Source organism: Chiloscyllium punctatum, chromosome 40, assembly GCF_047496795.1.
Source record: "Chiloscyllium punctatum isolate Juve2018m chromosome 40, sChiPun1.3, whole genome shotgun sequence".
NCBI lineage: Eukaryota > Metazoa > Chordata > Chondrichthyes > Orectolobiformes > Hemiscylliidae > Chiloscyllium > Chiloscyllium punctatum.
The window spans coordinates 18,495,618-18,512,475 of record NC_092778.1 but is presented as its reverse complement, the minus strand read 5'-3'; the positions used below and the strand labels follow the sequence as shown (position 1 = coordinate 18,512,475).

The 16,858-nt window shown below is 41.6% G+C and overlaps 1 protein-coding gene across 2 annotated transcripts in view; it reads right to left on the bottom strand.

The window, feature by feature from the left end:
• Positions 1–905: 905 nt before the first annotated feature.
• Positions 906–16,858, bottom strand: part of gsg1l (gsg1-like) — a 249,586-nt gene continuing 233,633 nt past the window's right edge. For both annotated transcript variants that reach the window (XM_072559405.1, XM_072559406.1), the window contains one exon: positions 906–4,322. In XM_072559405.1, the coding sequence (XP_072415506.1) occupies positions 4,025–4,322 (298 nt within the window). In that variant the 3' untranslated portion in view covers positions 906–4,024. The remainder of the gene's footprint in view (positions 4,323–16,858) is intronic.

Here is a 16,858-nt window from a genome sequence, read left to right as displayed (position 1 = left end):
AAAGATGCAGGTTAGGTGGCTTGAACATGCTAAATTATCCATAGTGTTCAGGGATGTGTAGGCTTATGTGTATTAGTCAGGGGAAATGTAGAGTAATGGGGTAGGGGAATGGGTCTGGGTGGGATACTCTTCAAAGAGTCAGTATGGAGTTGTTAGGCCAAATGGCCTGTTTCCACACTGTAGGGATTCTATGAGATGAAAGGCTTGTTTTATGAGGAGACATTGATTAATTCATAGCTATACGCATGAGAATGTAGAAGAATGAGAGGCGATCCAGTTGAGGTGTAAAAACTGCAAAAGTTGATGTAGGGAGGATGTTTTCTCATGTGGGACAACCCAGAACAAGATAGCTCTAGGATAAGGGGTGGCAAATTTAAAACAGAGATGAGGAGGAATTGCTTCTCTCAAAGGATCGTGAGTCTGTGGAATTTACTATCCCAGAGTGTGGTGGCACACTGACTAAATTTAAAGAGGAGACAGATGGATCTTTAGTTGGTAATGGGTTAAAGGCTTTTGAAGTGTGAACGGGAAAGTGGCGTTGAGACCAAGATGAGATCAACCACGATCGTATTCAATGGAGGAACAGGTTCGAGAGGCTGAATTGCCTGTTTCTATTCCAAGTTCTTACGTTCTTATGTCTGATTGGTCTATTAAATTGAGAAAAGCAGACTTCCATTGAGGTCATGAAATTATCCAAGAATCTCTACTTTTGGATGAGAGAACACATTGTTATGTGTTTTTGAACTTTTTATGAACTTCTGATCAATTCCAAGGAGTCAGCTCTTGAAGTGACTCTGATTGTTTGTTTATTTAGTTCAGTGACTCTGAAAAGAACAGAAAGTTTCTGTTGCTGTGAGAATAATGATTCGTTACAACTTTATTTGTAATACAATTTGAGTCTGAGATCTCAGTTGAATAATTTGGCACCATACATTCTTTTGTTTTATCATATCTCCATCTCCTACATCATCCAAAGACGGTACCCCTACCATATTATGTATACAGGATACAGTGCGGCAACTCACCAAGGCTCTGACAACAGCATCTCCCCAAACCTGTGACCTCTATTACGTAGAAGGACAAGGCTCGTAGATGCGTAGGAACACCACCACTGGCAAGTTCCCCTCCAAGCAACATGTCGTCTTGATTTGGAACTATATCACCATTCCTTCAATGTCTTGGGGTCAAAATGCTGAAATTCTCTTAACGTTACCTTCTCAGGGCAATTATAGATGGACAGCAAATTCCGAGTATGTAAGCATTGTTTACAGGCCATTGAAGATCAAACACTCACTTGGACAAAATAAAAACAACTGTTCAACCTCAGAATTTTCTCTCTCAATGGCTAGTACCTCTTTGCCTTCTTTCTCGTGGACAGTTTTTGGAAGCTCATGAAGGCCATATACGGTTTAGGAATCAGTAATAACAGACCCTTCAGAAAGACAGTCAACTACATGTACTTTTATTAGGGAGCAAGAGTTTCGATATGGGGCATTAATGAATTTGAGAGTAAAAATGTGCCGACTGTGTGGGTTGTGAACAGTTTAATGATTCTGGAGAATGTAAAATGGACATATCTGATCCATGCGGATTGAGGAGGGGGGTTGGGGGAGAGGAGGGGGGTAACAGATTTTTATCATTTGCTGACTGCAGTCTTCTTCATTTTCGTTATTACTTTCCTTCTGAGGTGATGGGAAGCCCTTGGTTTTGTCCCGAGCTCCTCAGTGCATCTGTTTCTGGTGGCTGGTAGTTTATTCTTGTATCCTTCACCTGTTTGAATCCTTCTATCAAATGAAAGATGCAAGGATGATCTCTCTAGCCAATTCCAACTCAAGATCATTATTTGGTCCTTTCTAAATGCTTGCATGGCTAAGTGCCTTTTGCATATCACTGTTTGCAATAGTGTGTGCCTTTGCAGAGAGAGAGAGAATGTCACTGCTACAGCGGCTAATTTTGGAAGAGTCTCGCACTAGATATACTGGAACATACTAATTTATTGAGTGTCCTGTTTTCTTACATGCACGTATGTTATATTGAGACTCCTCATCTAAGAAGCGACTAATGAGCTGTTTACATTTTTAAATACCAGACTCACCTGGCCCACAGGGAATTCTGTGCGCTGCAGTTTGTGTGGGGACTAATCGTGGATGTCAGCAGATCTTCAACAGATTCAGCTATTTTATCATAGTTCCACCATATTATCTCTCATTCAAATTCATTTGTGAAAGCTATAGAGTTACAAATGCAGAAATTGCTGGAGAAACTCAGCAGGTCTGGGAGCATCAGTGGACAGAAAACAGAGTCAATATTTCAAGTCCGGTGACTCTTCATCAGAACAGAGTTGCAAATGTATATTTTAAATGATGAAGCTCATAATATTTGATATATTTTAATTTCTGATTGTAATAAACATAAACCGAAATAGCATTTTCGTTGAGTGCACACTCTGATTTGATGTTGTACTTTTTGAGGTCAAAATGGTGGGCTAAAATCAAACTTGAATTCTTGTAATCTCCCCCAGTCCCAGGGAGGCTGCTACTTACTGCTGTGGCTTTACCTTTCCCAATACTAGACTCTGGTGTGTTTTTTCTGATGGGCTGTTATTTAATAAGAACGATGAATATTTGTATCCAGTGGATTCGGGCCCAAGGAAATTAGGTTTTCATTTCATGTCCCAATAAATCAAGCTATGATTTTAAAACTTAGTCTTACTGGCTGTGTCATTAACTATCCACAGTGCACAGCCCTCAAAGTACCTTTATGGAAAATGAACCTGTGCATGATAATAAACCTTGAAGATGACAGCAAAGTCAAAATGAATTATTCCAGCTGTAAAAGGATGGCATGATGGCTCAGTGGTTAGCACTGCTACCTCATAGCATCAGGGACCCAGGTTCAATTCCAGCCTCAGGTGACTGTCTGTGCGGAGTTTGCACATTGTCCCCGTGTCTGTGTGGGTTTCATCTGGGTGCTCCAATGACCCCCCCCACCCCACCCCCCACAGTCCAGATGTGTGCAGGTTGTGTGGATTTGACATAGGAATGGGGGACTACAAGGATGGGGTACAAGCATGGGATGCTGTTTGGAGGATTGGTGTGGACTCAATGGACAGGGTTGGTCTGCTTCCACATTGGGTGGATTCTATGACTGATCCATGTCAGCCATTTTGTGACACTGACCAAATCCACTTTTCTGCCATTTTGTTTGCAATAGAGTGACATCTGTTGGTCTCTTTTCACTGATGAAGCTCGTTAGATTAATTATTTGCTGAAATAATTAAGGTATTGATGGATTTGTACTCATATTACCAGTAGGTGCCTTTTTCTCCAACATGATTCCTGACTATTTCTTTTGAGAGCTTGGCGTTTTTTGGTTTTTGCCTTCCCAGATTTATGGACTCTTCTTACTTGCCACAGGAATCATGTGTGGCCATTCTGCCTGAAGGCGAATGATATAAAACAGCAATCTCAGGGTTGCAGTGCAATCTGGGAAAAATATTCTTCAGGAATTTGACTAAAAGATGAATCAAGTACAAAAGTTGGTTCACAACGAGAATAATTATTTTGCACAAAAAAATAGAAGGTACATTGGTATCATTGATCATTCTGAATATAAAACCAAATTCTGTGCTTCCAAATCGGTCAGCAAATCAAGAAAGAGAATTTAGAAGGTTGGATGGTTACTTCTGAATAAACAGTCAAATAAAAGAAGGTGTGCATTAAATCTACAGGAATGATGGGTTTTGGCATTTACATTAACAGTGTAAATAATTTTGCATTAGAATAACATGTCTCTAATAAAAACGTTTAAAAAAAATTAACAGGTCTAAGCATTATCCACACTGACATTGTCTCATGGTTTCCCAATGATCAAATAGTTTAAATGTTGACACGGGTGATGTACACTGACAAAATGGGATCGTTCAGTCTAATCTTGCTGCTTATTCAGTGTACACATGAATTAAAGTGTTTACAGTGAACATCTCCCAGGCATGGAGGTTGCTTGGAAGTCAATAAAAGCTGCTTTAACATTGGTCCTCTCCTAACACTTCCGGGATTTCACTCAAGTCCAATGGATCTGTCACAAGTGATTTAGTTGTGCCTGTGGCAGGGTCTGCAAAGACTTCAACCGAACTCGATATGGACTGAATTGATCTTTCCCTAAAATAGTTGATCGCCTCCCGATCGATGAACATCTGCTCTTCCCTGAGGCTTTGCTCGAAGAGTTTCCGTTTGTGTCGAAACTCGATGACTGTTTTCGTGTATGAGTTCAGTGTGGTGACAGAGGCTGCCATGCAACAAGTAAAGGATCCCCATGCGAGACTGTGGAGAGAAAAAAGACCGAGATAGAGAGAGAGAGAGAGAGGACACGTTTAATATTTTACACTCCTCGGCAACCCTTTATCAGGTCATTTGAACTTAATTGCATTATTTTTGGCAAGGAAGCACTTTGCTTGTCTGTACAGTATCAGTCAATTCCAATTAATATCAGATGCAACTTTTACTATTTTTCAGGAAAATCCATGCAATGTTATAGAGTCATAGAGATGTACAGCGTAGAAACAGACCCTTTGGTCCAACTCATCCATGCTGACCAGATATCCTCAATTGCCATTTGCCAGCACTTGGCCCATTTCCCTCTAAACCCTTCCTATTCAAATACCCATCCAGATGCCTTTTAAATGTAGTCATTGTACAAGCCTCCTCTACTATCCAATGTTGACCTTGGACCTTACCATGATCCACTGTCCCACTCTCATTATCACTGTTCAATTTGTTGCCCGTTGTAACTGGACCACACTATAGACAGCAATCATTAGATTTCATTTCAGTTCTTGATTTCTAAGCAAATTTCAACATTGTGTTACATGATGAAATGATCACGGGGAGGAAATAAAACATGGGAGTGAAATGTAAATCATATTAAATCTCTTGTAATCCCAAATCCTGTTTCATTGCTTGTTTTCAAAAGAATGTTGGTTATAATCTAAAGAAAAAAGTCACATTGCTGACTGTAAAAATGGACCAAAACATTAATTGATTGTGAAGGATTATGATAATACTGTGGTGCCTAATTCTATTATGGTCGTTAGCCAATATGTAATTACCAATATGTAAATTCCTTAGCAAATTACCAAAAGCAGGAAAGAGGAATTAGAATAATTCCTAAAACATGCAACAATTTTAAAAAAAATTTCATGTTGTATCATGAGACTGTAATTGGGAGTCATGGGTATTAAATTGTTTCTTATCAAAGTTTTCTTGCAGATTCCTGCGTATCAATTCTATCAATATTATTCTGTGGTGGACTATTTTGCTTTAATTCAGCAAATTTGACCTTATTGGAGGAAGGGCTATGATAACGAGTGGTTAACTGTTGTAGAACAGTGCAAAGGTCATAGGAACCTTTGGTAAACCTTTCAGCAAACAGTGATGGCATCTGCTGTTAATTTTAACATCACAACTCTCCAGAAAATCTAGCCCTTGACTCTACCTATTATCCTTCATTCTGGCCAATGTTTATTATTTAGATTCAAACATCTTTTTGTCAAATGGCTTGACTGGTGAAACTTTAGATGTGATTCTAGTCACTGAGAATGAGAGAGGACCTAGTAAGAACCTAGTTAAGAGCAATTGGAGGGTCTTGTGGTGTGGGTAAACAGCATTGTAGATGATGTAGATAATAACATAAAATTACAAGAGGCTGTTGCTAGACCAATTGAATGGGCAAATCTGAGGGAGATGGAATTCAATGTAAGCAAGAGTGACGTTATCCATTTTGAACTGAAAAAGGTTCATAGCTCCTTGAAAGTGGAGTCGCAGGTAGATAGGATAGTGAAGAAGGCGTTTGGTATGCTTTCCTTTATTGGTCAGAGTATTGAGCACAGGAGTTGGGAGGTCATGTTGCGGCTGTACAGGACATTGGTTAGGCCACTGTTGGAATATTGCGTGCAATTTTAGTCTCCTTCCTATCGGAAAGATGATGTGAAACTTGAAAGGGTTCAGAAAAGATTTACAAGGATGTTGCCAGGGTTGGAGGATCTGAGCAACAGGGAGAGACTGAACAGGCTGGGGCTGTTTTCCCTGGAACGTCGGAGGCTGAGGGGTGACCTTATAGATGTTTATAAAATTATGAGGGGCATGGGTAGTATAAATATAGCAAATTCTTTTCCCTGGGGTTGGGGAGTCCAGAACTAGAGAGCATAGGTTTAGGGTGAGAGGGGCAAGATATAAAAGAGACCTAAGGGGCAACTTTTTCATGCAGAGGGTGGTACGTGTATGGAATGAGCTGCCAGAGGATGTGGTGGAGGCTGGTACAATTGCAACATTTAAGAGGCATTTGGGTGGGTATAATAATAGGAAGGGTTTGGAGGGATATGGGCCGGGTGCTGGCAGATGGGACTAGATTGGGTTGGGGAAATCTGGTCAGCATGGACGGGTTGGACTGAAGGGTCTGTTTCCGTGCTGTACATCTCTATGACTCTATGACTCTAGAGGACAGGACAATAAAGACACTAGCTATGTTGTATCCATACAAAACCCTGGTTAGATCCCACTTGGAATTCTGTGAGCAGATCTACACACAACACCTCAGAAAGAATATGTTGGCCTCAGAGGGAATACAATAGATTGGGAAGAGTAGAGGAGCAGAATACTACTTAAATGGAGAAAGACTGCTGAATGCCGCAGTGCAGAGGGATCTGGATGTCCTGGTATGGAAATCACAAAAGGTACACAAATGTAACAAGTAATTAGGAAGGCAAATGAGATGTTGTCCTTTATTGTGATTCAGTGGTGTAGAAATGTAGAAATGTCTTGCTACAGCTGTACAGGACATTGGTGAGACAGAACCTGTGAGAAACTTTGGTTTCTTTACTCAAGGAAGGATATTGGAGCAGTTTAGAGAAAGTTCATTTGACTGATTCTTGGGGTGAGGCCACTGTCTGATGAGGAAAGGTTGAGCAGGTTCAGCCTATACTCAAAGGAGTTTAAAAGATTGGTTTTAATAATTCTTTCATGGGGTGTGGGATGTGACTCAGTCAGCAGGTATTGCCTATCCCTAATTCAGAAATCAGAATTGTTCAATCATCAATGAATATCTCTACTTCTGACCTGATAATGGAGGGAATTTCATTCATCTAGTCACTGAAGATGGTTGGGCTTAGGACACTACCCCGAGGAACTCCTGCAGTTATATCCGAGGACAGAGCTGTTTGGCTTCCATCTCCCTCTGTACTAACTTTGACTCCAAGCAGTGGTGAGCTTCTCTTCCGATTCCCATTTAATTCAGCTTTGCCCGCTAATGCCACACTCCCTTCAATGCGACCTTGATGTCAAGGACAGTCTCTGTCATCTTGCCTCTGAAATTTAGCTTTTTTGTCTATGTCTGAACCAAAGCTGTAATGAAGTCAGGAGCTGAGTGACTCTGGCAGAGCCCAATCTGAGTGACAATGATAGATCATTGCTGAATCAGTGCTTCTTTGTCGCAACTGTTTCTAATACCTTCCATTACTTTGGGAGGATTAAGAGTAGACTGATGGGGTGTTAATTGAATTGGTCCTGTTTTTTGTCGACAGGACATAACTGGACCATTTCCCACATTGCTGGGTAGTTGGTATTATTGTAGTTCTTTTGGAGCAGCTTAGCTTAGGGCTTAGCTAGTTCTGAAGCACATATCTTCAGTGCTATATTACTGCAATGTTATCAGGTCTCAGACTTTGCAGTCTCTCGTGCTTCCATCCATCACTCTGGCAACCTGGGAAAGCAGCTGAAATGGATCATTGAAAATGAGGCGTATGCTATTCTGATCAGGGTTGACAAGGTAGATGTTGAGAAGACGTTTCCCCTTGTGGTGCACTGGGGAGCACTTTTAGAAATAAGAACTCTCCTATTTTAAGCAGAGATGTCTTCATTTAGAGGATGGTTAGTCTTTAAAATTCTCTTTTAAAGTGGAGGAGATTGCTCCCTTACAGGAACTGCAGTCCCTGCTTAACTTAGAACTTAAGAAAGACCACAATGTTTGAACTTGTAGCTTTATCTCCTTATTTTTCAACTTAATACTAGAAAGGACTATAATGCTTCACTTCTAACTTTATTTTTAATGCTGTAACTTTCCACTTTGCTCCTTATTTCTTGCGACTTTATTCTTACGTTTTTGTACCCAGGTATTTGAACCTAAGATGGCACCGTGTGTGGCGAAATTGAAAATTTTACACAGTACTCCTGTATTGTTGTACTTGAGCACACATGACAGTAAAGTCCAAATCTAAATGTAAAGATCTTCTCCAGAGAGCAGGGGTCCGTTTAACATATTCAGGTTGGGTCAGATAGGTTTGTGAATGATGGAGGAGTTGTGGAGGACCGACGAGGAAATGGACTTGATGCCACAATTGAATCAGCTGAATGACAGAGCAGTCTTGAGGGATTGGCTAACCTACTCCTGCTCCCATTTCTCATGATCCCATTTTCGGACGACAAAGACTTCCCTTAAGTCTTTCACACTTTCTGTTGGAGGCAGGGGATTCAGGGGCCAGTATGTGGGGGTTTTAAGAGGCCATCAGGTGAGAATCCAGCTTTCCCTGCTTGTTAATAAAGCCAGAAATCTTGATGAATTCAGACCAGAATCTATTCTAGCCGTTGCAGCACATAACCTTGAGTGTGTCAAAGTCAATGGTACCCTTCAGCCTTTGAATTTTAATGGAGTCTTGTGTGTACTCATTGGCTGTAAGATTATGTGCTTCGATTTTAATGTTACATTTTGTGCTTCAGGTTTAATAGCATGTGGTGCCTTGATTTTTGAAAGAATGTGGATATGCCAGTCATTCAATAGCATCCACAGACCCTAAAAAGGACATTTTACACACAAGTACACGGCCGCGTTCATATTTATCTTCCGAATGAAACAGGCAGCTGCTGTCCTCCCAAAACACTAACACGGTGAACAAATAGGTTTGAGGAGGTAAAACTAATCCTTAGATCAACTAATCCACAATATTTTCAGGTTGACTTTGAGATTACTGAATTCAGTTTCTGCTTGCCAGGGTAAGGATGGCATCAGATTGAGTCACTTGGAAATGGAAACGTAATCATAGATTGGAAGGAGGCCATTCAGCCCTTTCTCTATCTACCAACTTTTTCAGAAAGCAATCCGGTTTGGCCCCTCTTTCCTTCTCCATATACCTAAGATGTTCCCTCCTTATCAAGTTCCCCTTTGAATCAGGAGCTAGCCGCATTCTATCAGACAGTGCCATCAAAATCCGAACGACTCATTGTCATAGAGTACAGCATGAAAACAATGCATTCGGTCCAACTTGTCCATGCTGACCAGATATTCTAAATTAATCTCGAGTTATTTGCCAGCATTTGGCCCATATCCTTTCATGTACCCATCCAGATGCCTTTTAAATGCTGCAATTGTACCAGCCTCCTCCACCTCCTCTGGCAGCTCATTCCATACATGTACCACCCGCTGTGTAAAAAAGGCTGCCCCTTAGGTCCCTTTTAAACCTTTCCTCTCTCACAGTAAACATATGCCCTCTAGTTTTGGACTACCCTCCCCTGCCCTGACCTTGAGTATACGTACCCCTAGTGATTTTATAAACCTCTATAAGGTCACTGCTCAGCCTCCGACGCTCCAAGGAAAACAGCCCCAGCCTATGGAGCCTCTCGCTTTTGCTCAAACCCTCCAACACAATTTACTCCCACTAGCTTTGGTTCTTTTGCAAATCACTTTAAATCCTTGTGCTCTGGTTTTTTTCATTCTCCAGCAGTTGGAATGATTTCCTTATCTCCACCGCTTATGGGTTTACCATGGCAACCACACATTGGTTAGCTGTACAAGGAGGCTGTCTTGTGTCCAAATGAAAGGAAATAAAGGGAAAATTTGCGGAAAGATTGGCAGATAACATAAAAGGCAAGCTGAAAGCCTGTTATAAGTATATAAATAGTAAGAGCCTCTAGTCAGTGGAGGGGTCAGGCTGATTTGGATCGAAAAATGAGCATGAGGCTATGTCTGAGATTTTAAATGAGTCCTTTGCCTTTGGCAAGGAAGGAGATGCTAACAAATTCAGAATAAACAAGGAGATAGTTGAGACATTGGACAGTGAAATAACTCCACAAAGTCTGGTATCCTTTATTTACACACAGAGAGTCCTTGACACTGACCCAGCTCCCTCAAAGCCGGCTCTCAGAATGACCAGAACCCCTGACACTCCTGTTTGTATCTGTCAGCCAGGGCTTCCTGTTTGAACCAGGCTAACAGCCCCAATCAGGGCACTCATACTCTATGAGGTCCACCTGGATCTGTACCCCCACTACAGGTAGAATGAAAATGAATAATGTGAAGGTATTAGAAAGTTTGGCTGCTAATCAAAGTTGTTAAGTTACTAGGCCTGAATTGGATGTATCTGAGAATGGTGAGGGAATTAAGCATGGAAATTCTGAAGGAACCTTTCAAGCCTCCTTAGATACGGGAGTGTTATGAGAGGTCTGGAAAATTACAAATGTTACACCCTTGTTCAACAAAGTGCTTTAGGATAAATCCAGCAACTATAGGGCGGTCAGTTGTGGAAAAGCTTATAGAAATTATAATCTGGAACAAAATTAACAGTCACTTAAGTAAGGAAAGTGATCATGGATACGCTAAAGACAAACCATTTTCACGTAACTTGCTCGATTCCTTCTGTTGAGGTAACTGAGAGGGTTGATGAGGATAGCTCAGTTGACATGCCATATATGGACTTCCAAAAAGCATTATTACATGAGAAGCTTGTCAGTAAATTTGAACCACATTGAATAAAAAAAAACACAACGCATGGATCTAAAGTTGGCTAAGTGATAGGAGGCAGAATGCAATTGTGAAGTGCTATTTTACAGATGGAAGGGAGGGATATAATTATGTTTTACAGGGCTTGGTGATAGGATCATTGCTTTTCTTATATTATGTTAATGATTTGCACCTGGGTGGACAGGGCTCAATTTCAACATTTTTAGCTTTGGTATATTGTGAACAGGAAGATGGAAATAGACTGCGAGAGTCACACATGGGTAGACATGTCAGATGAAATGGCAGGCAGGAAAGCGCAAAGTGATAGATTTGGTAAGGAAGAACGTGGACAGACTATCCAAAATAAAGGAGACAAATGTGATGGGGAGGCTGGTGCAGGAAAACCTGGGAATATATGTGCACAAATTATTGGCTGGGCAGGTTGAGAAGATGATTAAAAAAGCATGCATGCTCATGAAATGTTTAAGTCGAGATTTGGAGTACAAGAGCTTTGATAAATCTGTATAAAACACCTATCTGGTCTCAATTGTGGTTCTATGTTTATCTCAGTGAACCCTCAGTTAGAAAGGATATGGAGGCTTTTGAGTGGGCTTATAAAAGATTTTATAAGGACTTTAGTTGTGGGAATCAATGGGAGAAGCTTGGATTGTCCTTGGAAAAGGAAAGGTTGAGAGGAGATTTAATCAAATGTTCAAAATCCTCCTGAATCTGGACAGAGCATATAGGGAGAAACTGTTCCCATTGGTGGAAGAATTGTAAAGCAGAGTACACAGGTTGACAAGAAAAGGCTGAGGAGTATCATTTGGGAAGACAAATGGAAACCATTCAGTTACATTCAGTACCTCCACAAAAAAATCCATTTCCCCAACTGTCCCAAACCTTCCTTCACTCTTAGTGTTCATAAACTATTTTGAGTTCACTATTATGTTATGCTCCATATCTTTACTCACAAACTGCCTCTACCCTTTTACTTCTATCATTTCTCAGTTTGTTCTTTCCTCACTTTCCACTCTACCAGCCTTTCTTGAGAGATGAACATTATTGGCAAGACCGAGGAGTGTTGCCCATCCTGAATTGTTTTTGAGGTTGCCTTCTAAAATGGCTGCTTCCTATCTGGCCCACTGATACCAAAGGAGAGCCAGGATTTCAAGAGCGATGGTGATTGAATGGCGATATATTTCCAAGCTAGGGTGGCATATGACTTGCGGGGAAGCTGGTATCCTTATCCTTCTTGAGGGTAGGGATCATGGGTTTCGAAGGTGCTGCCAAGGGAGGATTGGCGAGTTGCTGCAGTGCATGTTACTCATGGCACATGCTGCTGCACTGGTGCTGGAGGGAGGTATGTTTAAGGTGGCCAATGTGCGGACCAGGAAATGTCGGGTTTCTCCACATAGAGGTAGAGGTTTTAAGCCTTGCTCTCCATGGGGCCCTTGTAATTCCATCCAAATGTCCTTTGCCCTTTCCCCCAATGTACCCTGATGACTGAAAGTGGACTGATGGGGACGGTAATTCGCTGGGTTGGATTTGGCCTGCAGTTTGAGCACAGGACACTCCCGGGCAATTTTCCACACTGTCAGCTAGATGCACAGTGTTGCAACCATACTGGAACAACTTGGCTGGGAGCACAGCACGTTCTGGAGCATAAACCTTCGGTCCTGTTGCTGGATTGTCATCAGATGCATAGCCTTTGTGGAATTTCGTATTCCAGCCATTTCTTGACATCATGGAATGAATCAAGTTGTTTGAAGACTGTCAGTTTAGGCATAGTGTTGGAGTAACGCAGAGATTATTTAAATACAGAGGTCTTTTAAATCCAGCTTGCTAATTTCCTATCTAGATCCCGAAATTTTGACTGCAGGACCACATTCATATGTCTATCTATGTTGTTAGTATCAACGTAGACCATAACAGCTGCCTGTTCAGCCAATCGCCTTAGGGTGCTCTGCAGCCTTACAAAGATATCGATGGTTGTTGTTGAAAATGTATTGTTGGAAAAGTGCAGCAGGTCAGGCAGCATCCAAGGAACAGGAGAATCGACGTTTCGGGCATCAGCCCTTCTTCAGGATTCCTGAAGAAGGGCTGATGCCCGAAACGTCGATTCTCCTGTTCCTTGGATGCTGCCTGACCTGCTGCGCTTTTCCAGCAACATATTTTCAGCAAAGATATCGATGGCCCTGGCACTACGCCATCTTGGATTTATGATTCAACTGTAGGGATACCTAACTGTTCCCTAAGTGCTGAATCTCCTCTCATTAATGGTTTTCCTTATGACCGTTTGTACAACTGAGCTGTTTGTGGTGTCACGGACTTGACTCTGGTTGTACACTCCAAATGACCAATCACTTCCATCAGCATTCAGAGCATAAAGCCACCTGGAACCTGGAATGTACTCAGTGGAGTCCTACACTACCTGTCTGGCGGTAACTCAATTAGATTAGATAAGATTAGATTCTTGCCAGTATGGAAACAAGCCCTTTTGCCCAATAAGTCCACACCAATCCTCCGAAAAGTAACCCACCCAGACCCATTTCCCTACCCCCTATATTTACCCCTGACTCAAGCACCTGTCACTACGGGCAAATTAGCCTGGCCAATTCACCTACCCTGCACATCTTTGGTTTGTGGTAGGAAACCGGAACACCCGGAGGAAACCCACAAGGAAAACGTGCAAACTCCACACAGACAAGTCGCCTGAGGTGTGGATTGAACCTGGCGCAGTGAGACAGCAGTGCTAACTACTGAGCCACTGTGATGCTCATTCTTCATCTATATCTCCTCTCTACTGTCATCAGCATTTGCTATCCCTTTTGCTCCAAGATACCCTTCTCATTCCCTCTCTGTCTGCATCATCTTAAAGCCTAAAACATGATTGCATGTGAAAAACGTTTTTTTCAAGGATGTGTATCCTGCCAACATGGCCAGTATCTTTTGGCCATCCCTAATTGCGTGACCATTTTTAGAGGGTTAAGTGTCAACCACATTAATACAGTCACATGCAGGGCAGACCAGCAGATTTCCTTAAAAAAAACAAAGAACTGGGAATTCTGGGAACCAAAAACAAAAGCAGAAATTGTTGGAGAAGTTCAGAGGGTCTAGGGAAAGAAAGCACAGTTAAAGTCTCAGGTCCAGTGACCCTTCTTCAAATTTGGACCCGAAACATTAACTTTGCTTTTCCTTTCACAGATAATACCAGATCTGCTGAGCTTTTTCAGCATTTTCTATGTTAGTCATAGCAGATCTTCTCCCCTTAATGTGCATACTAGTGAACCAGATAGGCTTTTATAACAATCAACAACAACTAAACTGTGAACACCAGACTCATGTATAATTGCATATTTTATTTAATTTCACTATCTGCTATAGCTGGATTTGAACCCTTGCACCAAAGGAGAAACCATCCTGCAACAGAACCACAATGCCACTACATCCCTTGGCTTAGTTAATAAATGTGTTAACCACCCATAGATGTACTACTCAAACCCCAAAACCCAAAGCTCTGATTAAGGATCATCTAGAATCGAAACATTAGCTTGCTCTCTCTCTCTCTCTCTCCATGGATGCTGCTTGACCCACTGTGATTTCCAGAATTTGTTTTTGTTCTCTGTACAGATTCTAACATCTACAGTAACTTGCTCCTGCAGAACTTGAGCTGCTGTGGCTGACAAAACTACTTGCAGTACTCTTCCAAGACAGTGAAGATATTCTGGAGTTCACACAGGAAACAGAATGTGCATTCTGGGGCTTTGAGCTTCTCTTATCTTTCTAATGAGCAGTCTGAATATGTCAGCCAAAAAAAAAAATCCGCGTGATCTTAGATTGAATAATTCCTCAGCAAGTTGCGAATGGCAAAAAGTGGCAAAGTACCAAGCATTTTCCTCTACTCTTTCTGTTCCAACGTCTGTAAACTTCCAATTGTTAGAGAGACAAATACAAATTCATTCACATCTTGGTTGTACAGATAGATCCTTGCACAGCCTGAAGGCACGGTCAATTTCATGAACAAGTATAATTTATATATTCAAATATCACAGACCTTTGAGAGTAGAATTTTGCTGTCAAAACAGACATTCGATCCCTAAATTTTCAACCTCATGTTGGAAGCATTTCATGACTGGGTGTTCAATTCTGGAGCCCGTGTGTTTCAATATATGAAAGCCACCGGGATATATACTATCATACTCCCTGCCACGATCAGAGCTGACAGCCCTGGGCATTTCATTTCAATATCTTTTAAATGCACAATGTCAGAAAAATAATGTTGGATTAAATCAGTAAGAGCATTTTAGACAAACTTTCTCCTGTCTGATGAAATTGGCAATCTATTGCTGCGCATACATTCCCCATTGGCACTTTGTTTCTCTGTTGTCTCAACAGAGGTGACACTTTTAAATTTTCCCTACGTGAGGAGCATTTTCACACGGTTTTGTAGAGCCTGAATTGTACCGTAATTTGGAAGCTCATTAGGTTAATAACGATGGAGGTGGGTAATTTAATCCACTTCATCAGAATCATTCAGAAAAAAAAAGTCCTGCAGATGTGCATCACACTGTCAACTGTTTGTTAAAAGGGTCTCATGAGTTTGATCATGGTATCCAAGTGTTACTGACTTTTAGGAAGTGCGATTTTTTTTCAACTTGAGTGATTTGGCTCATTGCTGTTTGTGGACTCTGGTGAGTGAGGATTGGCCACCAGATTTCCCTGCGTCAACGATGATTAAATTTCAACAGAATTTCATTGGATGTGACAGACTTCAGTATATAAAGAGGATGCATACGGTTGCTATCAGAATGAAAGTTCTTCCTTCTTTTGTTGCATATCCTACAATGGTTGATAATGACAAAAGCAAAACCTGCAGGAAGAGGTCTAGAAAAATGACAAATGGAATAGAATGCAGAGAAGTCTGAGGAAGTGCATTTTGGGAATGCAACAAGGGCAAGGGATAAATTGGAGAGGTGATAGAAGTGGAGAGGAACAGAGGGAATGTTGCACAGCTTGTCCATAGATCACTGAGTGTGGCAGGACAGCAGGATGGATTAGTTAGGAAGAGATATATGATCATTTCTTTTGTTAATTGAGGTTTATAAGAGCAGAGTGACTATGCTAGAATTCTTTGGTCATTTTACAAAGTTGGCACTATTTCTGCCATCCACAGTGGTATGCACACAAACACATATACACATGCATACACTCTCCCTCATACACACACACTCACACACTCTCTCATACAAACACACATATACTCTCCCTCACATACACACACACTCTCTCTCATACACACACACTCACATATACAAACACTCTCTTTCTCTCTCCCTCATACACAGACACACTCACTCACATGCACAAACACAGCCTCATGTGCACACACAAACACACATATACTCTCCCTCATACACACACAAACACACACTCTCTCTCTCTCCCTCATACACACACACAGATACACTCACATGCACAAACACAGACTCATGTGCACACCCTCACACATACAAGCACACATATACTCTCCCTCATACACACAGAAACACACACACATATACACACACATGCACACACACACACTCTCTCTCACTCTCTTCCCCTCATACACACACAGACACACTCACTCACATGCTGAAAATGTTTTGCTGGAAAAGTGCAGCAGGTCAGGCAGCATCCAAGGAACAGGAGAATCGACGTTTCGGGCATTCTTGAAGAATGGCTGATGCCCGAAACGTCGATTCTCCTGTTCCTTGGATGCTGCCTGACCTGCTGCGCTTTTCCAGCAACACATTTTCAGCTCTGATCTCCAGCATCTGCAGTCCTCACTTTCCCTCTCACTCACATGCACAAACACAGACTCGTGCACTCACAATCACACACATAAACACACATGTACTCTCCCTCATACACACACAGTCTCTCTCCCTCACACACACACAGACACACACACAGACACACTCACTCACATGTACATACACAGACTCATGTGCACAGACAATCACACACAAACACACACTCATTCACTCGCATGCTAAAACACACTCACATGCGCACATACACACACTCATCCATACAGGCACATATGCCCCCT